Source organism: Rutidosis leptorrhynchoides, chromosome 1, assembly GCF_046630445.1.
Source record: "Rutidosis leptorrhynchoides isolate AG116_Rl617_1_P2 chromosome 1, CSIRO_AGI_Rlap_v1, whole genome shotgun sequence".
In the NCBI taxonomy this organism is placed as follows: Eukaryota; Viridiplantae; Streptophyta; class Magnoliopsida; order Asterales; family Asteraceae; genus Rutidosis; species Rutidosis leptorrhynchoides.
In genome coordinates this window covers 65,792,647-65,818,286 of record NC_092333.1, presented here as the reverse complement: position 1 = coordinate 65,818,286, position 25,640 = coordinate 65,792,647, and the positions used below count along the sequence as shown (strand labels likewise).

General features: G+C 34.3%; 1 protein-coding gene and 1 pseudogene across 1 annotated transcript; both read right to left on the bottom strand.

The window, feature by feature from the left end:
- Positions 1-921: 921 nt before the first annotated feature.
- Positions 922-20,719, bottom strand: LOC139861071 (ABC transporter E family member 2-like; annotated as a pseudogene).
- Positions 20,720-22,202: 1,483 nt separating this feature from the next.
- Positions 22,203-25,378, bottom strand: LOC139861055 (F-box protein SKIP31-like). Its single transcript, XM_071849373.1, has 9 exons — positions 25,107-25,378; positions 24,523-24,693; positions 24,191-24,264; positions 23,913-23,988; positions 23,518-23,628; positions 23,230-23,404; positions 22,995-23,113; positions 22,534-22,597; positions 22,203-22,444 (listed from the first exon to the last, which is right to left on the bottom strand). Exons 1-9 carry the CDS (start codon positions 25,182-25,184, stop codon positions 22,374-22,376), a joined length of 939 nt encoding a protein of 312 aa, XP_071705474.1. The 5' UTR covers positions 25,185-25,378; the 3' UTR covers positions 22,203-22,373.
- Positions 25,379-25,640: the final 262 nt, after the last annotated feature.

Below are 25,640 nucleotides of genomic sequence, written 5' to 3'. Positions count from 1 at the left end.
TAAATCATGTGCTATATTTTTCTGTATTTATCTTAAAAAAATTACACATGATTGTATTTGATTTACTTTGTGTGATCATTTATTAGAAAAAAAGGGAATCCAAATTACGAGTGGATCTGTGAACTTTAACTACTCTAATATAGTAAAATGATTTGGCTTTGTGATTAGAAAGTCAATGAGTATTTTCCAATTTGATGATATTATTATTAAAAAAGAGTACAAGACAACATGACTGAATAAATTAATGATTGTGGCAACTGTAAGATTATTCTTGTTCCAAGCTGATCAAATGCCTTGCACATTTGTTGACTTTTTTTACTTATATTTTAAAAAAGGCTTGAACGGGTATGATCATACACCAATCTGCACAAGTAAGGTTGGTAATATAATTATGAACGATTTACTATTTATAGGTAATATGTATATAGTAAATTGAAATGAATAAATAAAAGTGTAACATATTATTAAGAGCAGAAAATTAAAACGACGCATACCGCCTAATCAAACGGGGAGACGTTGTTGCGGCTAAGAGGAAAGATTGCCTACATGAAAGCATTTTCGGCAATTTATATCATTTGTGGTTTGCTTGTCACGTTTTATCGGGTACCTAAAATATAGTTTGGCCTTAGTATCTTGAGGACCAGGTCATTTCAGTACACCAAGCTATGTTTTTAACCAGCACCGGCTTAAACTCAGCCAATTACGGTTCATACCAGGCATGACCCAATCAAAAAATATAACCAACCTAACAAGAAATAACAAACTTGCATCGAATCCAAAACTCCATTTCACCTTTCAAAATCAGAGAAAAAGTAGAGAATGAAAAACACCACAAAATGCTTAAACATGTGCTCTGTTGTATATCAGTAATTGACCAAGTAATGAGCCAGAAATTATAACTGGCAAACAAAAATGGTAGGCTCCAAACGAGAATTCAAACACTCGAGTACAAGCATCTGTAACGCATAACTACATGTCATCTGTCAAACAAGATGAAGATCAACCATGGTGTAGATTAACTGGGGATGAACCCGCAGCCACTAACCGCTAATTCTGGTGGCCGATTCGTGACGGCCAAATGTCATGTAGTGTAGCTTGCAACTTGAACCACCAAGTTAGTCGTCCAGGTAGTAATAAGATCCAGCAAGTTTCTGCTCCCTGTCCTTTGTTGAATTAAGCTTGTTGATTCTTGGTCGGTAATTAGTTGGGTCCTGCCTAAATGTTATGTTCAGATGCTGCATACCACATAGCAAACATTAACTCTCAGCTTCCGCTAAAAAATAAAATAAAAATTAATTACAAAATTAGCAAAATTTAATACTAGTAATTAATAAAATCAGTGTAAGACTTACAGACAAGAAGAGATTCATTCCGGTCAATAACGACTGAGGCGCATTTGCAACACAATCAACAGAGGGAGTTCCTTCATAAACAATAACTCGATCGGCCAAATAAGTTGCCATTATAAAATCATGTTCAACCACAAATGCAGTCTTCTTAGCATGTAGTATAAATCTCTCTATAACTTTTGAAGCAATAATACGTTGCTCAGAATCAAGATATGCACTTGGTTCATCTATCAGATAGATATCAGCAGGCTAAAAAAAAAAACACAAAAAACCAAGTGAGATCATACGAATTATAAGCAAACCAAAACATTCATAATTTATTGATAATATTCCATTCAGCAACAGCAAACAAACTTAATCACTGATTTCATACAAAATCATGCAAGTAAGAAACAAAATGCATGATCACATGCAACAAAATAAACATTATAATAAAAGTAAATGAATGGGTGGGCTAATTTAATTACCTTGCCAAGGCATAAAGTCAATGCAACTCTTTGCAACTCGCCACCAGATAGATTCATAACTTCTTGATCCAATAGTTGTTCGATCTGAAGAGGCTTCATGACGTCCGAAACAAACTGAGGATGCATGTACGAATCACGAATTTTTTGACGCAGCAAATCCCTGACCGAATGAGGGAATTTGGGACTGATCTTTTGGGGTTTGTAAGAGACGTTAAACTCGGGAATCTCCACTTCAGAGTCTTCTACGGTATCAGGCTTCAGTAAACCAGCCTACAGATACAATATAACTTTACATAAAATTAAGAAACAAGTCAAAAGGTTGAATGTACCCAAGTTTGACTTTGACTAATTTTGACCAAGTTTTGAACGATTTTTCGAGTTTTGGTCAGTAATGACTCACCATCATACGGATGAGCGTTGTCTTCCCTGTTCCATTTTCTCCAAGCATTACTATGATCTGAGAATCAGTAAATTCGCCTTCGACCACCTTGAGTTTGAAACCACCCTGAGTTTTAGACATAGTCGGGTATCTATATCGAGCATACGTTTTAATTTCCTCAGCACTCTCTTGTGGTGTCTCCGAAACCTTTTCACCATAGACCATAATCAGTACAATAATCATTACAAATAAAAGTTACACTTATGAAATTACAATTATGAAACTGATGACTTGTGTAAAAAAAGTACCTTAAATGTAAGAGATTCATCACGAAAACGAAGATTTTCGGTAGGCACTTCCCCTTTTAAAAAGATATTAATCCCTTCTCTGACAGAGAAGGGCAGTGTCACAACACCATAAGCACCAGGCTTCCCGTAGAGGCAGCAAATGAAGTCCGATAGGTAATCAAGCACACTTAAATCGTGCTCAACAACAATTACATAGCTGAAATTGAAGTTTTGGAGAAAGAGTTGTATTAGTTCTAACAGAAGTAACAAGTTTGACCATTTAGTTATGAATAAAATGATTAAAAAGTTTTTAGCTGAAGGAGAACATGTCAAATGGGTTTAACTTAGGTGTCGTTTGTTTCTTAAGATATTTTTTTGTCCGAATATCTGTGGACCATGTTTGTAGAAAAGATAAGACCTAAAGGTATGTATGTTGAATAGTGAAGAATGTTTGTTTTTATGTCTGGAAAATAACTTAATCCTGTCTTAGGTACTAAGAAACATATTTCTAAGTCTTCGAGTTTGCAAACAGAACAAGATATTATTTTATCTTACGTCTTCAGACAAACAAACAACCTGTAGTAAAAACGTTTGCGGGCGCCCAAACATAATACATAATAAGATCTACAAACTGAAAACAAACAACACCTTAGCCTTTAGTGCAATTTTTGCATAAAACTTCCAAATCAATTAAATTATCACCAAAACAATATTATATTATATTTGTTGTTAAAATAGCACTCGAAGTACTTAAACAAGAGAGTGCTGAGGAAAACGTATGTTGAGTCATTAACCAGGTTACCTCACGACCATAATCTAAAACGCTAACCAAAGAGAGCAAACAAAGATAGAATAAAAACCTGTTAGGTGTAAGCAAGGATCTGATAACTTGGGCAGCTTTAAGCCTTTGTTTGACATCAAGATAACTTGAAGGTTCATCAAACATATATATATCTGCACGTTGCATTGCAACAGTAGCAATTGCAAACCTTTGAAGTTCACCACCAGATAAATCTCCAACGTTACGATCTAAAACCTGATTCAGCTCAAGATCAGCACAAAGCTCGGCTTTAACGCCTCTTTCGTCTTTTTGTTCAAGTACTTGTCCAACATTCCCTTGAACTGCTTTTGGGATATGGTCAACATATTGTGGTTTTATGAGTGCCTATTTTATCACAAAAACAATACTTAGATGACACTATATAGATTAATAAAGTAATCTCACAAGCAAAAATGCACCTTAAGATTATCTTCAAGAATGCGCGTAAAGTAGTTTTGTAACTCAGATCCTCGGAAGTAGGTTAAAATTTCTTGCCAATCTGGCGGGTTCTGAGAAAACACTTGAAGAACTAAGCAAAACAAGATAAGGTAGCAAAAATAATCATGCAGGCATTTAATTGAAAATAAAATAAAAATTAAAGGTACAGGATCAAAAGATTTACATTGAAATCGCCCAAATTAGGTTTCAACATTCCACCCAAAAGTTTGAAGGTTGTAGACTTCCCACTTCCATTTGCTCCAACCAATCCAAGAACTTGTCCAGGCCTTGGGACAGGCAACCTGACATTATAATGAATATGGCAAAATAGGAGGGTCAAGCTAGTTGGATAGCTTGATAAAACAAGTTCGGGTCAAACAGGTCAGGTTCGGTTGACCTTAAACACTTTCTGGGTAAGAGTTCAACCTTTTTTTATTTTAAACTAACGAGTTAAATTATTGCAAATGATATAATATTGAATAAGAAATTGTAATTCATAATAAAACTTTAGGAAGTTTTAAACAGCCATTTTCAACCCATCTGATCCCTTTCTTTTCAAGCTGATTTTTAATTTTAATTAGGGGACTGAATGCAGTTCAACGTATGATCGGACACGTAGCTTATAGAATCAAATTTTTACATGTTTGACCAATTAGGGATAAACCGCAAGACAAAAAGACCCAAAAATAAGTACATGGGTTGAAGTTGCCACCTTTAATAAACAACAAGGCCCATTGTAACAAAGTAGAGAGGTTTACTAACCTGTGTAATTTGAAAGTATTGGGTCCATAACGATGAGTTGTATCTTTATCCAAATCTTTTGGTAAATTAATAATCTCAATTGCATCAAATGGGCATTTCTGCATTATCGAAGCAAAGAAGATCATGTTTATCGGTATGTGCATATAAAGCAATGCAAAATAATACAAGGTGAACACACCTTAACACATATACCACACCCTATGCAAAGCTCCTCAGAAATACACGCCACCTTGGATGCCGAAGTGACCTCGATACATTGTTTACCTGCATATAAGAAGTGACTATTGAGCGCATGTAAACAGTCTTAAGGACCATATAGAATTTATTCACTTTCAGCACCATTTACAAACTTATATGGCTTACATTAAAGATAAAAACTATTTTGGTTTATCATAAACCAACAAGTGCATAAACCCTTTATGATTTTAACTTCGGAGGCGTGCTTATACAGTGAACAAAAGAAACTAAGTTGTTTAAATTTAACTTATTACTATATAATAAGTTAATAAATTGTAAAATCAACATACTTACAAGTTGCAACCACCAAATCAAGAAAAACAAACGAAAATGATGTCACGAATATGTCATCAAATGAGAGATAACGGAGATATTAATGAAATATTATCTACAAGCTTCATGTAGCTTAATGTATAACCAAAACCAATAATGAAAGTATATGAAGAAGGTACATGAGACTCTATATTTTCTGAACGGGGTTCGGGGAAGTTAAAGGCACATAATCAACAAAGATACTTGCAACAACCAAATCAAGTAAAACAAACATAAATGATGTCATACATACATCATTAAATGAGAACAAGATAAATATGAAAGAAATTGTTATAATTCAGTAGGCTTATAACTACCTTTAGTGGTTTGATTCTTGATGTTATAATTCAGTAGGCTTATAACTACCTTTAGTGGTTTGATTCTTGATGTTATAATTCAGTAGGCTTATAACTACCTTTAGTGGTTTGATTCTTGATGTTATAATTCAGTAGGCTTATAACTACCTTTAGTGATTTGATTCTTGATTTAGAATACTAATAATGAAGTGTAAGAACAAAGATGATAATGGAGAGAAAGAAAGAAACACTTTGTAAGTGTGAGAAATGGTGCAAGTTTAATGCTTGCATTCATGAGTATTTATAGCCTAAAATCTCAATATAAAAATACATACTTTGTGTACCAAAATTGACTATATGTATACACCAAAATTGACTATCCATATCTATATTATTATTATTATTATAACACTCCCCCTTGGATAGCAATTTTATTTTGTTGAAGATCAACTATAAATTACTGCCTCGTTAAAAACCTTGCTAAAGAAAACCCAGTGGGAAAAAACTTTAGCTAAGGGAAAAAGAGTGCAGCATGGAGTTGACTCCCCCTCAAGTAGACATCGCTTCAGCTGTTACATCTTTTGAACATGTCTCATGCCAATGTTATGAACGTGTGTTCTGAAAATAGCAGTTGGAAGTGCTTTCGTGAAAAGATCAGCAGAGTTTTTGCTAGATTGCACATATCTCATTTCAATCTGGTTGTCCTTAATGAGATTTTGAGTGTATGAGAAGAATCTAGGTGGTATGTGTTTTGTTCGGTCACTTTTGATATACCCTTCTTTCATCTGTGCTATGCAAGCTGCATTATCTTCATAGATAGTTGTTGGACTTTTATCGCGTTCTAGTCCACAAGAATCAGTAATGAGTTGTGTCATTGATCTCAACCAAAAACATTCTCGAGTAGCTTCATGTAATGCAATCACTTCGGCATGATTTGACGATGTAGCAACAAGTGTTTGTTTTTGAGAACGCCATGATATTGCAGTACCTCCATTTAGGAATACATATCCAGTTTGAGATTTAGCTTTATGTGGATCAGATAAATAACCTGCATCTGCATAACCAACCAAATCTTGTTTTGATTCGTTAGAATAAAATAATCCTAAATCAGTAGTTCCTCGAAGGTATCGAAATATGTGTTTGATCCCATTCCAGTGTCTTTTGGTAGGAGCAGAGCTGAACCTTGCCAACAAATTAACTGCAAAAGAAATGTCAGGTCTTGTACAATTTGTAAGATACATAAGAGCTCCAATTGCACTAAGATATGGTACTTCTGGTCCAAGAATGTCTTCTTGATCTTCACATGGACGAAATGGATCAGCTTCAACATTGAGTGATCTAACAACCATAGGAGTACTTAATGGTTTTGCCTTGTCCATATTGAAACGTTTCAAAATCTTTTCAGTATATGTTGTTTGATGTACAAGTAAACCATTAGGCATATGCTCAATTTGTAAACCAAGGCAATACTTGGTTTTTCCGAGATCTTTCATTTCAAATTCTTTCTTTAGAAGTTGAATGGCTTCATGGATCTCTTTATTTGTACCTATGATGTTAAGATCATCAACATAAACAGCTATGATCACATATCCGGATGTTGTTTTCTTAATGAAAACACAAGGGCAAGTAAGATTATTTGTATACCCTTTGCTTATTAAGTAATCACTTAATCGGTTATACCACATACGTCCCGATTGTTTTAACCCATATAAAGATCTTTGTAATTTAATCGAATACATTTCTTTGGGTTTTGCATTTGATGCTTCTGGTACCTTAAATCCTTCAGGTATCTTCATATATATATCACTATCAAGTGATCCATATAGATAAGCAGTCACAACATCCATGAGATGCATTTCTAAATTTTTAGAAACTGCCAGACTGATTAAGTACCTAAAAGTAATTGCATCCATAACAGGAGAATAAGTTTCTTCATAATCAATTCCCGGTCTTTGAGAAAAACCTTGAGCTACAAGTCTAGCTTTATACCTTGTAACTTCATTTTTCTCATTTCTTTTTCGGACAAAAATCCATCTGTATCCTACAGGTTTCACATCTTTAGGAGTGAGAATGATGGATCCGAAAACTTTTCTTTTATTGAGTGATTCTAATTCAGCTCGTATTGCTTCTTTCCATTGAGCCCAATCATGTCTATTTTGACATTCAACCATAGATGTTGGTTCTGGATCATCATCATTATTCATGATGTCATATGCAACATTAAATGAAAATTTCTCATCAAGATTTTTCATTTCATTTCGGTTCCATAATATTTTTGAATATGCATAATTGATTGCAATTTCTGTATTGACATCATCAATCTCCTCTGCAGTAGGAGTACTGATTTGTGGTTCTTCTTGAACACTTTCTTTTACTTCATTATCAGCTGATTTTCTTTTTCGAGGATTTTTATCCTTTGAACCGATTGGTCTTCCACGTTTCTGACGTGGCAAAGATTCATGAGTGACGTTATTGCCAGCTTTTGGAATTTCAATTCGAGCTGGAGTATTTACTGCTGGTATATATGATTTTGTCACCGTTTTTGTATCTGTAAATGCATCAGGCAATTGATTTGCAAGTTCTTGTATATGCATTATCTTTTGAACTTCTGTCTCGCATTCTTTTGTGCGAGGATCAAGATACTTTAATTGAGGTTCACACCATGAAACATCATTTTCTTTATTTTTCATTTCTCCCCCTAATCTAGGGAACAATGTTTCATTAAAATGACAATCAGCAAAACGTGCTGTAAAAACGTCACCTGTCATAGGTTTAATATACCTTAATATTGAAGATGTTTCATATCCAACATATATTCCCAACCTCCTTTGAGGACCCATTTTTGTACGTTGTGGTGTCGCAATTGGAACATACACTGCACAACCAAATGTTCTAAGATGGGAAATATTTGGCTCTTGACCAAAAGCAAGTTGTAGGGGGGAATATTTATGACTTGCACTTGGTCTGATGCGAATCAATGCAGCAGCATGTAAAATTGCATGACCCCATATAGATACAGGGAGTTTTGTTCTCATTATCAATGGTCTAGCGATTAACTGTAAACGTTTAATCAATGACTCGGCTAAACCATTTTGTGTATGCACATGAGCAACAGAATGTTCAACAACAATTCCTATAGACATGCAATAGTCATTAAATGCTTGAGATGTAAATTCACCAGCATTATCAAGTCTCACCCTTTTAATGGTGTAATCAGGAAAATGAGCTCTCAATTTAATAATTTGGGCAAGAAATTTTGCAAATGCCACATTACGGCTTGATAACAGACAAACATGAGACCATCTGCTAGATGCGTCTATTAGAACCATGAAATATCTAAATGGTCCACATGGTGGATGAATTGGTCCACATATATCACCTTGAATTCTTTCAAGAAACATTGGTGATTCTTTCTCAACCTTAAGTGGTGAGGGTCTAGTTATCAATTTTCCAAGAGAGCAAGATGTACATGGAACCATTGTATCATGATGGATTTTTCTATCCTTTAGTGGATGTCCATGAGTACATTCAATAATCCTTTTCATCATTGTTGATCCTGGATGGCCTAATCTGTTATGCCATAAACTGAATACACCAGGATCAATATATTTTTCGTTAACTACCATATGTATTTCTGGTACATTTATATGTGTATAATGTAATCCAGAACTAAGTCTTGGCAGTTTTTCAACCACATGACTCTTGTCAGTGATACTTAAATATTTCTCATTTTCTGTTGTCACTGACTGATAATCATACCCGTTAAGGTATATGTCGGAGAAACTCAATAAATTTCTGCTTGACTTGGGAGAAAATAAGGCATCATTTATTAAAAATTTTGTACCATTTGGTAGTATGAAATTTGCCTTTCCTATCCCTTTTATCAAGTTAGCAGGTCCTGATATTGTATGTATAGTTCCTTCCGTTGGTTTTAGATCAATAAAATATTTCTCGGATTTAAGTATAGTGTGTGTAGTTCCACTGTCTGCTATACAGAGATCTCCACCACTTGATTGATGTTGTATTCCAGCAAAATTCATATTGAACTTCATATATAAGAAATAAATAGTGAGTACATTAATATTACACAATATTTTAAACGCAAATAGATAGTACTGAAACATTTAGCAAACATAATGACAAAGACAGACGATATTAAATCGTTTATTTTTCAAAAGACACACAACTTAAACATTCAAGAAATCTTCATATAAATCAGATGGTTTCTCAGTGACTGTTGGATCAATATTATCCACAAAATTTACTTCCTTTTCTTTACCTTTCAGCGAATCCTGATACATCTTAACAAGATGTTTAGATGTTCGGCAAGTATTAGCCCAGTGGCCCATTCTACCACATCTGTAGCAAGATTCTTCAGAATTTTTAGAAGAATTTTCTTCAACATCTTGTTTAATGGGCTTGTTTTGTGGTTGATATTTATATTTTCGTGGATTACTATTTCTTTGACCACCACGGCCACGACCACGACCACGTCCACGCCCATTACCATTACCATAAGGATGGTTTCTACCATAGTTATGGCTTTTGGCATGATGATGGTGATGGTTATTATAACCACGACCTTGCCCGCGTCCTTGTCCCTGTTTATAATTATTTGCAGTATTTGCTTCAGGGATTGCAAGTGTACCAGTAGGACGGGATTGCTGATTTTTCATTAATAGCTCATCATTTTGCTCTGCAACTAAGAGATATGAATTAAGTTCAGGATATGTTTTGAACTTTAGCATTCTCAAATTTCTTTGCACTGTGATGTTTGCAGCATTCATTGTGGAGAAAGTTTTCTCCATCATGTCTGCATCACTAATTTCATGTCCACAGAATTTAAGTTGTGAACATGTATTATACAGAGCTGAGCTGTATTCATTTACTTTCTTAAAGTCTTGGAACCTTAATGTTCTCCATTGTTCCATTGCAGCTGGAAGTAAAATTTCTCTTTGATTATTGAATCTGCTTTTGAGACCTTCCCATAAAACATGGGGATCTTCTACAGTCACATAATTATTTTGTAAGCATTCATCAATATGTTGATGAATAAAGCAACATGCCGTAGCTTGTTCTTTTTCAGAACAAGTGTTGTTTTCATTTATGGTTTCAAGAATGCCCATTGATTTAAGATGCATTTTTACTTTTATAACCCATGGCATGTAGTTGTTTCCAGTTGATTCTAAAGGAGTAAATTTAAGCTTTTTCAGATTCGACATTTTCTATTATCAAAAATTAAAACAAACATCATGATAAATTAGAGTCAATTTATATTCATAAGTATATAAACATTAAACATAAATTTAATATAACATAAATGATAAGTAGGTGACAGTGTCGACCATGTGTAAGCAATCATAAATAAATGTTATATAACAAAAATATAAATATTAGTAAACATAAATGAAAATTTGGCGACAGTGTCGACCATATATTTTTTCAGGTGGTATAACCGACCTATATCATTCTGGTGGTATAACCGACCATATATCATTTTGGTGGTATAACCGACCATATATCATTTTGGTGGTATAACCGACCATATATCATTTTGGTGGCAGAGCCAACCATATTTAGTATTAAGATTATCGTGCTGATAACGTGTTATAATTCAGTAGGCTTATAACTACCTTTAGTGGTTTGATTCTTGATGTTATAATTCAGTAGGCTTATAACTACCTTTAGTGGTTTGATTCTTGATGTTATAATTCAGTAGGCTTATAACTACCTTTAGTGGTTTGATTCTTGATGTTATAATTCAGTAGGCTTATAACTACCTTTAGTGATTTGATTCTTGATTTAGAATACTAATAATGAAGTGTAAGAACAAAGATGATAATGGAGAGAAAGAAAGAAACACTTTGTAAGTGTGAGAAATGGTGCAAGTTTAATGCTTGCATTCATGAGTATTTATAGCCTAAAATCTCAATATAAAAATACATACTTTGTGTACCAAAATTGACTATATGTATACACCAAAATTGACTATCCATATCTATATTATTATTATTATTATAACAGAAATTATATTATCTACAACAAAACCGTCATAAAGTTTAAAAAAAAAACTATATACTTAAAAATGTTGGTATTTAACAAGTTCATATAATACTTAAACCACTTTAAGAAATAAGAAAGCGGAAGCATGTTAATTACCAATTAAGAACATGTATATCTTTAACCAATTAAAGTTAAATCCCAATTTGGATCAAGTTGTGAAACATACTTACAAACTACAAGCAAGAAAAGAGTTTATACCTTCTCCTAGCTTGTTGATAGATGATGATGAAGATGATGATAAATGGAGCTCCAAAACTATGAAACCTCAAGTAGTTATACCCCAAGCTAACCACCAACACCTTTGCTTTTAGTTAGGATTTAATTGCAACACTTGAATGAACTTGTAAAATAAAATTTGAACCCTTCTTTGGCCAAAAAAACTCACGGCAGCAACAGCAGTTCAGGGAGGTTTTTTTGCAGTTTTTTTGAAGTGTTTTGATGTGTTTAGCATGTGTGTGTAGTCCCCAACAAGTATTGGTACTTATGCTTCTTGATACTTGAAGTAACTACACACTTTGCTAGTCAAATGGCATGCTCAATGGAACTCCCAATGCCAATTTCATATTTATTATAAAATAGTTTTTTATAAAACTAGTTTTATAAAACTAGTATTTATAAACATATTTTATAAACATGCACATTTATTTTGTTATGTATACATTTTATATAAAACCAAGTTTTATAAAATGTAATATAACATAATTAATTATTTAACCTATAAATAATTAAGTATTAATTATATAAATTATTCCATAATTTATATACACATCAAGTAATATGTCAGAAAACCATTTTTCTTAAAATTCAAGTGTCGCGTATTCGATCAATGATCCAATCGTTAAGATCAAATACGAATAAGGTGTCGGTAAGCTTGTTATTGGGTATGACCCGACTTGGATCAAAACATATTAGCCACGTTAATTTAATATGTCTCTTGGGCATACGAAATACCTTCAATCTCCCACTTGCACGAGAAACATAAAAAAATTAATGCAAGTGACGGATACCACCTAACGACCGTCCATCACCCCCAATATGTTATGACTTTGTGCCATTCAATAACATCATCCCTTTTGAGTTCCCATCTCGAATATGAATAGGTGAATCTTTCATTTATCCTTTCATCCTAGATGTCATGTTAATTCCAAGAGATACAGAGTGATCACTCTCTTTTAGATTTAACTTTATCAGGCCTTAGACATCTGACTCTCAACGAATAAGAGGGACAAATTCCATCTTGACTACATACGTCCTAAATATGTACTTTGTATTATACCTGAGCTCTTCCTTATGAACTACCATATTTCAGAATAGCGAAGGAAAGAATCAAGGTACAATATTTGGTAAATATCCGAACTCAATATGTATCTCAGGTCAGAGGATACAATGATATTCGCCTTTACTCAAGATTACATGTGATCAACCACAAAGGCTCCATTTAGTAAATCTTGAGAGCGGGTCTTCCAATATTTGTATCCAACAAATATCTATGAACCTTGGTTGCAACCTTGCCCCACATTCATCCCGTGAATGTATACCAATCCAAGTTCATAATAGTCTAAACCTCACATTTGCTCCCACAAATGTGATCGACTACGGAATTTAGAATAATTACTTATTCATGGATAAAATATGCAAAATAGGAACATAACTCAAAATAAATTAATACCATAATTATATTAATGAGTTTGAACAATTTCGTTCCGTTACAATACTTAAAACAGATCATGAGCAATCACTAGAATATCGAAGCCCTAATGCACAAACATGTCCTGCATGTTTTGATCCATGTAAGAGCTTCGTGAGAGGATCCGCTATATTAAGATCTGTGTGAACTTTGCGAATACATATCTTTCCCTTTTCAACTTCATCCCTTATGTAGTTGAATCTCCGCTCAATGTGACGGGTCTTTTGGTGAGCACGAGGTTCCTTGATTTGAGCAATCGCACCCTCGTTGTCACAAAAGATCTCAAGAGGGTCCTGAATGGAAGGGACTACTCCTAAGTCGTCGATGAATTTCTTCATCCATGCAGCTTCCTGAGCTGCCAATGATGCGGCGATGTACTCCGACTCTGTAGTGGATAGAGCAACAACATCCTGTTTTGAACTCTTCCAAGAGACCGCACCTCCATTTAATGTGAAGACATAGCCGGATTGTGATCGAGAATCATCTCGATCAGTTTGGAAGCTCGCATCCACGTAACCTTTTACAGCGAGTTCCTCCTCACCAGACCCATATATCAGAAACATATCCTTAGTCCTCCTAAGGTATTTCAATAACTTTTGACAGCAATCCAATGACTATTTCCTGGGTTATTCTGGTATCTACTTGTCAGGCTAAGAGCGCATGACACATCCGGTCTAGTGCATATCATTGCATACATGATAGACCCAATGGCAGACGCATATGGGACTTTCTTCATTCTCTCCTGTTCATCTTTCGTGGTGGGGCACTGAGATGAACTAAGGAGCGTTCCTCTTTGAATAGGTACCAAACCTTTCTTAGAGTTCTCCATCTTGAACCTTTTCAAGATTTTTTCAATGTATGCACTTTGATTCAAACCTATCAGTTTCTTGGATCTATTCCTGTAGATCCCAATCCCCAAAACGTATTGTGCTTCTCCAAGATCCTTAATGGAGAAACATTCACTTAGCCAAGTTTTAACTCCTTGCATTGCCGGAATATCATCTCCAAATAACAATATATCATCCACATACAGTACAAGGAACATGATAGTGCTCCCACTAGCTTTCTTGTATACACAAGCTTCATCACCATTTTTAATGAAGCCAAATTTCTTGGCCTCCTCATTAAAACGATGATTCCACATTCTAGATACTTGTTTCAATCCGTAGATTGACTTCTTTAACTTGCATACCTTTTTAGGATATTTCGGATCAAAAAAACCTTCAGGCTGAACCATATAGACATCTTCCTCAAGATGTCCATTTAGGAAAGCGGTCTTGACATCCATTTGCCATATTTCATAGTCATAATGAGCAGCAATGGCAAGTAATATCCTAATAGACTTTAGCATTGCCACAGGCGAAAAAGTTTCATCATAGTCAACCCCTTGAGTTTGAGTGAAACCTTTTGCTACAAGTCTAGCTTTATATGTATCCAAGTTCCCATGTATGTCGGTTTTCATTTTGAAAAGCCATTTACAATCAACTAGCCTCGAGCCAGCAGGTTGTGCAACAAGTTCCCAAACTTGGTTGTCATACATGGATTGCATCTCAGCGTTCATGGCTTCCTGCCATTTATCTTTATCAGTCCTTGATAAAGCATCTTGGTAGTTTGTTGGTTCATCCAAATCAACCACATAGCAACCATCCATGAGAAACCCATATCTCTCAGGAGGATTACTAATCCTACCAGATCTGCGAACGTCTCGTGTATTTTGATCATTCATTTGATCATTCTCAACATTTTCATGTTGAGTGCTAGTGTCAACCAATTGTGTATCATCTACTTGATCTTGAACCTCTTCAAGATCTATCTTCCTTTCACTATTTCCTTCCATTAGGAACTTAGTTTCAAGGAATTCAGCCTTTCGAGCAACAAATACATTTTGCTCGGTTGGATCATAGAAATAGTATCCCATATCATCCTTGGGATATCCTATGAAGATACACTTTGTGGATCGAGCATTCAACTTATTAGGGACGTAACGCTTAGGATAAGCTTCACATCCCCAAACCTTTAAGTATGATAGAGATGGAGGTTTTCCAAACCACATCTCATGAGGTGTTCGTTCCACTTTCTTGGTTGGGGCCATATTTAAAATACGAGCCGCGAAGCATAGACAATAACTCCAGAATGATAGAGGTAACGAGCTTCTAGCCATCATAGATCGAACCATATCCATTAGGGTTCGGTTCCTCCTTTCGGACACACCATTAAGTTGTGGTGTCCCGGGTGGAGTAAGTTGCGAGATAATGCCACAACTTCTAAGATGATCTTGGAAAGCATCGCTTAGGTATTCACCTCCTCTATCGGTACGAAGTACCTTGATTGTCTTATTGAGTTGATTTTGTACTTCGCTTTGATATTCTTTGAATGCTTCAAAAGTTTCGTCCTTATGTCTTAACAAGTAGACATATCCAAAACGACTGAAGTCATCAATGAAAGTAACGAAGTATCTTTCACCATTCCTAGCTATGGGCTTAAAGGGTCCACATACATCCGAATGTATTAATTCCAATAAGTCCTTAGCCCTTTCATAGGTCTCTTTGAAAGGTGCTTTAGTCATTTTGCCTTGTAAACAAGATTCACATACATCAAACGAGTCCATCTCATTTGATTTCAAGAGTCCATTCTTTGAAGTGTACGCATTCGGTTCTTGTTTATGTGACCAAGGCGACAATGCCATAAGTAGGAATCACTCAAATCCCTTTTGAGTTTCTTGGTGCTAGTATGGTATATTGAGCTACTAGATGATGTGTCATCATGAACCAATTCATAAATTCCATTTGAAGGCGAAGCCTTAAAATAGAATACATTATCTAAATAAACGTGGATATCATCATTAACAAAATTAAGATAAAAACCACATTGTTTTAAACGGGAAACTGAAATAATGTTTCGACATAAATCCGGTGCATACAAAACATTGTTCAAAATAAGTTCCAAACCACTTGGAAGCTTTAATACAAAGTCTCCTTGAGCCTTCACTTGCACTTTGGCTCCATTACCCATAAAGAGACTTGATGTTCCCGTTTGCTTGCTACTTCTTTTGAACCCCTGCAAAGAATTGCAAATGTGAGTTCCACATCCAGTGTCTAATACCCATGTATTAGAAGAAGTAATACTAAGCTCTATATATACCATATATATATTACCTGAGGTTTGCCCCGCATCCCTCTTTTCCTTCAACTCCTTAAGGTAGACCGGGCAGTTCCGTTTCCAGTGACCCATTTCACCGCAACCGAAGCACGGGTCTTCCTTGGGGTTTGCTTGTCCGGCAACCTTTTGCTTCTTGTTCTTGTTTTTGGTTGGGGTAACCATCCTCCCCTTTCCCTTGCCTTGATGGGCGGGTCCTTTCCTCTTAGCTGCCTTTGGCTTAGAGGTGTTATTACCTTTGGACCCACCATCATTGATCATTAGTACGGGTGAAGCCCTCTTACCCATGCTAGTTTCGGCCGTCCTAAGCATGCCATGTAGTTCGCCAATGGTCTTATCCATCCCATTCATATTGTAATTAATTACAAATTGGTCAAACCTCTTTGACAAGGAGTTTAGGATAAGATCCGTGGCTAGCTCATTAGATATGTTGAGATTAAGACGGTTTGCGCGATCAATGAGGCTTTTCATCTTGAGGACATAAGATGAAACGGATTGGGAGTCGTCCATACGACATGCATGAAGCGCTCGAACGGTCTCGAAGTGCTCGACACGTGCTTGTTGAAGGAACATCTCCTTCAATTGCGTGATCATGTCGTATGCAGTATGATGCTCGAAATCCTTTTGGAGTTCGGGTATCATAGTCCCAAGCATTAGGCAAGCGACTTGCACCGAATCGGTGCAATACTTATCCCAATAAGCCATGCCTTCCGTATCATCCTCGTCGGGTTGATCGGGAATGGGGTCTTCCAACACATATGCTTTATCCTCAAGTTTGAGGACAATCCTAAGATTGCGGAACCAATCCATAAAGTTCGTATGGTTGAGTTTGTCTTTCTCGAGGAGAGACCTTAACGATAGGTTGTTCAAGTTAATAGGTGCGTTTTGTATGTTGTTGTTATTGGCAGCCATCTACAAAATTTAACAAAGTTGTTTAAGTATCAATTTTAATTTAATAATCAATACCCTTTAAATCCAATTGATATTTATTAAATTTTAGAATCCAACGGTAAACCAAATTTCGGTTAGGTGACCTTTATCCCGTCATTTGGTTTAACTAGGTAGTCATTATATGACAATTGCAATGCTTTTGCAACTTCTAAGTTATGGGATCATGCAATCCTTTTGCATGACATATTATCCCATCAACGCCTATTTGTTCATCATGCTTCAGTGACCCTAAGTTCATGATTTCCAAATCAAGTCATCCTACTTGTATAGACATGTAAACTTAGCATACAAGTGGTTAGGTGACCTTTATCCCACAAGTGTGCGAAATTTACCTTAATCATATTAGTTTGCTCATAACGGTTAGGTGACCTTTATCCCATTATAAGTTCCCTAATATTTTTAAGTGTCATACAATAGGATGGCGTTTAAACTTGTTGACCTAGTGTAAAGGGTTTTAAGTTTTCTTTAATTCTAGTTTGAGAAAACATTTATGCCATACACCAACATGCATTTAGTGTATGGTTTATTTGAAATCCATTTTCAAGTCTAGTAATTTTAACCAATTACTTGATATAAACCATTTTATATATATGATCCTTATCATGTTCTTAATAACCGTTTATTAATGTCCTTTTAGCCGTTTTTAATTTAACCAATTAAATTGTAGTTTTGCATGTGTTAATAATGTTAAATTTAACCAATTAAATTGTCATTTTAGTTTGGTGTTAACATGTGTGATTAACTTGTAGCATACATACAATCCACAATCATACAATAAACAACCAAGCATGCAAAACAACATGTTCACAATCAAGCCTTTTGGTAAGCATTTTGTTTAGCCGAAAACAAAATGCCACCGGGTAAGGGGTAATTACACAAAGTAGGAGATTTTAAATCTCCCACTTAATCTTGCATCCAAATGCTTCTTCATGTGTTCTTCAAGTCTTCATTATCTTCATCATTTTACAAAATATATCCTAATACATTTTGTCTAAAAAATGAAATTACAACCTAATCTATTTTACATACCAAATATAAAATAAATTACATAACCAAATGAATTATTACATGCCAAATGAATAAATATTATTACAAACCAATTGAATAAATATAAATCAACCATGCATGCAACCAAACACAAGGTCAAGGCTTAGATTGTGAACTTTAACATACAACCAAGTATGAACCAAATGGAAGAACCAAAACCCACTTTTGGAACTCCATAAATTCGGCCATATTTTAAACCCACCCAAAACTATAAATTTTTGCATTTTACAATCATGCATGTACATAAAATGCAAAATATATAGTGAGTTTAATAATCATCTCGAAGCATATTTCAAAAAAACCTGGCTCTGATACCATTGTTGGGATTTAACAAGTTCATATAATACTTAAACCACTTTAAGAAATAAGAAAGCGGAAGCATGTTAATTACCAATTAAGAACATGTATATCTTTAACCAATTAAAGTTAAATCCCAATTTGGATCAAGTTGTGAAACATACTTACAAACTACAAGCAAGAAAAGAGTTTATACCTTCTCCTAGCTTGTTGATAGATGATGATGAAGATGATGATAAATGGAGCTCCAAAACTATGAAACCTCAAGTAGTTATACCCCAAGCTAACCACCAACACCTTTGCTTTTAGTTAGGATTTAATTGCAACACTTGAATGAACTTGTAAAATAAAATTTGAACCCTTCTTTGGCCAAAAAAACTCACGGCAGCAACAGCAGTTCAGGGAGGTTTTTTTGCAGTTTTTTTGAAGTGTTTTGATGTGTTTAGCATGTGTGTGTAGTCCCCAACAAGTATTGGTACTTATGCTTCTTGATACTTGAAGTAACTACACACTTTGCTAGTCAAATGGCATGCTCAATGGAACTCCCAATGCCACTTTCATATTTATTATAAAATAGTTTTTTATAAAACTAGTTTTATAAAACTAGTATTTATAAACATATTTTATAAACATGCACATTTATTTTGTTATGTATACATTTTATATAAAACCAAGTTTTATAAAATGTAATATAACATAATTAATTATTTAACCTATAAATAATTAAGTATTAATTATATAAATTATTCCATAATTTATATACACATCAAGTAATATGTCAGAAAACCATTTTTCTTAAAATTCAAGTGTCGCGTATTCGATCAATGATCCAATCGTTAAGATCAAATACGAATAAGGTGTCGGTAAGCTTGTTATTGGGTATGACCCGACTTGGATCAAAACATATTAGCCACGTTAATTTAATATGTCTCTCGGGCATACGAAATACCTTCAAAAAAAATATGTTTTTAAAGTACAAGAAGGTTTAATTGTAGATAATCTAATTCCTTAAATATTTCTCTCTTCTTGATGATGTATTTATATCATTATTTTCGTTTTGTTTTTCGTGATTTGGTGGTTGCAAGTATGTTTTTTATTTCTTATTCTTCATTGATGGTCGACTTCTTTCATCTAAACGAATAAATCTATTCGAATAATTACGAATTATCAAATGATTATATATTATCACAAGAATTCTTTTTTAACAATTATATGTTTTTGGTTCATCAAATAGGCTGAAGAAAGCACATATGACCTCCAAAAGCGTTTTCATTATACTCAAATTCATAGCGTTTATATTTATATTTTTCGTATTCCAAAACACGAGAAAATTAAAACAAACAATGATGGGTTACTTTGAGCCATTTAAGTATAACCCTACCTACATAAACGACGATTTTTAAACACTTTAATCTATCGATACAAAAAAAAAAAAAAAAAAAAAAAAAAGATAAGTTTTGTCAAGTTGAAAATGCGATATATCCTTGTTGGGTGATGGGAGTTGATGTAAACGTTAATGACTCGCGTAAACATAAAGCACACACCTTTCCTTAAGTCACATAACGTAAAAGATAAAGCAAAACTCGAGGCGATCGCAAGTTCGCAACACAACTTTGTCATGACAAATCATCAATCCAACATAAAACTACTAATACCATCGAGTGTAAACCTGAGCACCAAAATGTTAAAACGTAATTAAGCAACTCACTACTAACAAACTCTACTCCTTTTCCCACTCTTAACAACATCGAATTAATAAAATCAACTAAATTTTTCAGTATCGCTATACATCACTAGTTCTTAAACTAAAAACTGCACACACGAATCGGCAACTTCAAAAAAAAAAAAAAACAAACAAAAAAAAACAAACAAAACCTAACAAATCAGTACATGATACAGAAATACGAACCAAATAAAAACATCACATACATCGATTCACAACATAGCTGTAACTAATTCAAATTCATACTAGATTTGAATTCAATTAAATCAGTACATCAAATACATCAAAACAGTAATAATTTCAAATTCAATAGATAGATACAGAAATATTAAGCAAATGAGCATACCAGTTTTGACAACAGGACATGATTTCTTGCACTCCTGACGACATTTTTTGGTTTGCAACGGTCTTCTTTCAGGATTGCGATACAAGTCAATCGATCAGCCATTGATGATCAAAGTGTGAACGGCGTGTGGTAAGCACGAAATTATAAATAAATAAATAAATATAACGGCTAGCAGCAACAGAAAACGTAGTACGCAAGGGCTAGGGTTTTGTATAAGGACTTGTTGAACACGGCGAATTCGCGAAATTAATAGTTACTCCCTCAGTCCCGCGTTTATTTAAGATTCTCTTTTGATATTCTAAATTAAATTAATACGGAGTTTTTATTAATTAATTAATAAATAAATGTGCAATTTTTATTTTCAGCCAAATATTTGGATTAGAATGAAATATGACTAAAATTATTAGTGATCAATAAATATATTAGTTAACGATAAATTAGGGACAGGGGAGTAAATAATTATATTATAATTATTAACTAAGAACTAATTGGGTTTTGCTAATAGCATATGTTAAAGAGTATATAATGATTTTGAAATTTTTTGAAATATCAGAAGTTGTATTTAATTTTTCTGAATTACATGTTACAATGTCATTGAGATATTAATCGAGTCAACACCAAGCGTCGATTTATTTGCGACTTGACTGTCGCTTAGAGTTTAAATTGAATTTCAGACAGGTTTAAACCCATGAAAATTTGATTATACCATTTTCATGGCGTCTCACATCTTTTTATTTACTTTTATTTGTTTTAACCTACTTATTGGCCGGAAGTCCATTCAGAAGCAAGATCTCTATACATAAAACATTGAGAGGGAGGATGATTTTCTCTACTTTTTGGGTCTAAATAGATAAATGACTTCTCTTTATTCTAGGATAAAAGAAAGATTGTCTACATCATTCCTTCCCATACCCCACCTTTGTGAGATTTGAATTTTATTTTTGTAAATGTTATTGAGACATTACAAAATTCTTTCAATTTTCAAATTGTATTTCCATTTTAATTTCCTTAATTTTTTAAAATCAGCATTAAAGTGGTCCGTGTAACGAAGTCTTTTGACATCAACACATATCCTCTCGAATATGCAGCACACCTATACTTGAAGCATCATCTTAGACAAAAACCTAGATAAAAATATATAATTGAGAATAAATCACCACCATCAAGATAATGATGTATTTGTCAAATGAGAGAACCGTGAAGATTGACCATGCAATCGTGACCAAGACTATGGATGTTAACACAGAGGGTGGAGAACTGGAGATTACACTTTGGTGTTGCTGGGACGAAAAATATGTAACGTAAAAGTTATCATCAGATAGGGGTCATTGCAGATGTTAACAATATGGGGCTAGAATATGCCATGGCGAATTTGGAAGATGGAGAGAGGATTCTTCGGCTTGGTTATCATGGTTAATTTCCTTGTAAACTGACGCCAAGTGTCAAAGCAGTCCTCACGATCCCGTCATGCGTGACAGATAAAGATAAGCTAACATCGGTACCAAAACTAGCACCTCAACACAAGTTTTACTTACATGCGGGATGGGGTGTGGTTGTTCAACACATTTGACAATGAAGTTACAGATTGGAACCTTATTGCCCCCTCCAAGTGAGTGATACTTTAATTGGAACTTATTATAATACTTTAAATTTTAACTTACATATATAAATATGTAAAGGTATTTATTTAATATTACAACAATGTCAAGTTCCCAGTAGTAGCAGGGAAGGGAGTATAGCGATATCAATATAAGATTTAGCAAAACCTCAAGCAGGCTTCAAGCTCTTTCTCATCTTCACAGTTATAACCCAACTGGTAGGCCCGTGCTACAACAAACATAACAACAACATATATGAGATTATAAGGTAATGTAATCGTTGCAAAAAACCAAGAGTTAGCAAAGACTAATTGTTACCAAAACGACCAGATCCCATAAATGGTTCTGGTTCATCCGTTGCACCACCTTGCTGCTGTTCCTCCTAAAAATCCGAAATACAAGTGGGTTAGTATTAGTATTTTTCAAGTAAAAAAGTCCAACTAGTGCCTAAAGTATATTCATGGTATGTAATAATATTTTTCCAGTCCTTAGAGGTGGTACTTTATGACCCATTTACTTATTTATTGGGATCAATTGGATTGCAGTTCATAAAATGGGTGATATAAAAAACTGAAGCTATGACAAAAAAACACAAATGGGTTAAACCATTAAAAAGTCGTCCAAATGTATTTCCAAAGTACACAATTCTTTTCAAAAGTGACATTATAATTATCAAAACCAGCTTCATAAGTTATGCTGTAAATGAGGTTAATGCTTTTTTGAACCTTTAATCAAATCCTCTTCTATGCAGGTATTACAGCACATAAAAAACAACTAACCATGTCTCCTCCAGTTTCAGATGGGGAAAGCAATCGATCAAAACAATGTCCCGAAATTGTACACACCAACAGTTCATTATCTGGATCAAGGACGACCTCCTTGCAAGTATCATCACACACTGCACAAGCAAAGTAATAACATAAATTTCCCTCCGACTCCAATTTCCAAATATTCAAACAATTAAACGATTTCAACAATAAATGAAGGTCGGATGTGCAAAACAGTGTCTCATACCATGAACATATCCAGTGTTCTCGCAAACAAAAACATCTCCGATCTGATAGTAAGAACATTTTTCTCCAGAACAATCATGATCAGAGAACACCGTGTCAGTCAGCCCTTTGCTTTTCTTCCAAATGGAGACTTGATCAGCAACAGACTTGTCTAGAATCATCCACTCATCTTTCAACTACAGATTCCAAGTGAAAAACAAAAATGAACAAAAAAATTACAAAAATAAAAAAAAAGAAAATCATCTGGCAGTTTAACACATCAATGAAAAGGTTGAAAACTCTCATTTACCTGTGAAGGAAGAGGTGCTTGGCTTCTTTTTGCTACTTGCATTTGGATGTAGTACTCTTTGAACTCCTTGGGACAATCTCTAACAAACTCAACCATGTCTTCCTCATCACGCTACACGGTGGAAAGTATTTCTTATATAAAGACGAGTATTTCTCTTTTGAAAATAATCAGAAGAATTTCGAAGTCTGCGTATGATAAAATACCAGCCCAGGCCGGGGTCAGTATAGAGTGAAGGGGACGGCCCTAATGTTGTTTTAGCAAAGCCAACTTCTTGGATCTCGGGCAGAGAAAAGAAAATGTGGGGACTCAGGTCGGGTCGTAGTATAACTAAGGGGTTCCATTTAGGGCGAGACAAAATGAGCGGGCATGGGCGATCGATAGTGTAAATTTGTTACCTGAATATACAGCTTCTTCCAAGCACGATCCCGCAACTTCTTAGTTGGTGGAAGAATACCCCATCGCATACAGTACCTAAAAGTTAGCAAATATTATAAGCATTATTAAGGATAGGCAGTACGTCAGGAAATTCATCATACACAATTCAACCCTTATCATTAACAAATTACATGACAAGACCTAGAAACAAGTGCCACAAGTATAATACATTTAATAAAGAATAACAAGGATAGCACATAGTAATAACTGAAAAGACAAAGATGTATAAATTACTCACAAGCGACGCCATAAAGATTCATCAGAAGATGCAAAATTCAGAAATCTACAGACCAACGAACAAGAGACAAGATCCTGCAAATTTTCAACATCACAATTAAAACCACCAAAATATTATAATAATTAGTATACATCCCTTTTCCGTTTTGAGTATCATAACACATACATCACAACTCAATATATATGAATGTTTAACAATTTCACCTCTTTATTTTCAATTTGCAGGGATGCATATATCCTTTTTTTACAGTTCAAAGTTCATAGCAATTTAGTATAATGTTATATTAGATCACATTAAATTCATAATCATCATGTAATTAGCAGAAGCACAACCTCAGAAGAAAGAAACTTGAGTATGTGAGGAAAGAGCTCCGGAGGTATCCTAGCAAAGAAACCATCATCTATCCTCCTTGAACTTACTCCTCTGTTACTAACGCCACCATTTTGCTCCACTCGAAGCCTCTTCGGTGGCTGTGGTTCGTCCTCCTCTGATTTCACATCTTCCTGAATAATAAAAAAATTAATTTAAGCCCTGATATTCATTCACATCAGTGAATAAACAAACGTCTAAAAAAGAAAATAACTTTTCACACATAAATATAAATATCTCAAATCAAGATAACTGAATCGAAAAGTCGAATTTCATCACTAAAATACATCGCCTAACAATGTCATTCATACGATACTACAATAATTCACAAATATATACATGTAGCTCTCAAATATACATAACAAGATACAGAATTCGAATAGATAATAGATACAATCACGAAATATTATATAGCCGATAAGCCGAACAAAATTATTCATTATTCATATGATATGATTATGCAGACAGAAATACAGCAATCTCAGATCTACACCATGAGAACTCTAGGTTAAATCGATTTAAATCGGAAAACGGAATTAGATGTTACCTGATTGGAGATCTCTGATAGAACTTCGGATTCTAAAAATTGAGCCAGACTCTCGTCTTCATCTTCGGAGAGGGTCATGATTACGCCAATATTAGTTAAAAGATTAAATTTTGAGATAAATTACAAAAATATGTGGCCGGAGTTAGCCGGAAAAATTCGCCGCGAAACTGATTTTAACCTGATGGTTGTGAGGAGAAATCTCGATCTCAGAAAATTGGGGCCGCTTTGCGTGAAACATTTCCGGGTCGGGTCGAATCACATTATTGGTTCAAGTCGACTGTTCATAATATTCGTACATCCAAACATTTTCCACTAATAAATAAATACGATTAATAATAAATAATTATGTCAGTGTTATAATATAATATAAATATATAAATATAAATATACATAAAGTCATAAGATGTTGAAATGTCAAATATGGATGGTCAATTTTTAGTATAAATACTACTGTAGTGACCCGAACTTTTTCATGTTTATATATATTAAATGAAATTGATATTTACATGATTAAGTGTTTCCAACATGTTAAGC

What these genes read in the sequence shown, in the direction of transcription:
- LOC139861055 (XM_071849373.1), bottom strand. Translation starts at nt 25,184, where the DNA reads ATGACCCTCTCCGAAGATGAAGACGAGAGTCTGGCTCAATTTTTAGAA. An exon ending in AAGCACCTCTTCCTTCACAG is followed by an intron (nt 23,405 to 23,517) that starts GTAAATGAGAGT and finishes TGGAATCTGTAG; the next exon opens with TTGAAAGATGAGTGGATGAT. An exon ending in GAACACTGGATATGTTCATG is followed by an intron (nt 23,114 to 23,229) that starts GTATGAGACACT and finishes TTGCTTGTGCAG; the next exon opens with TGTGTGATGATACTTGCAAG.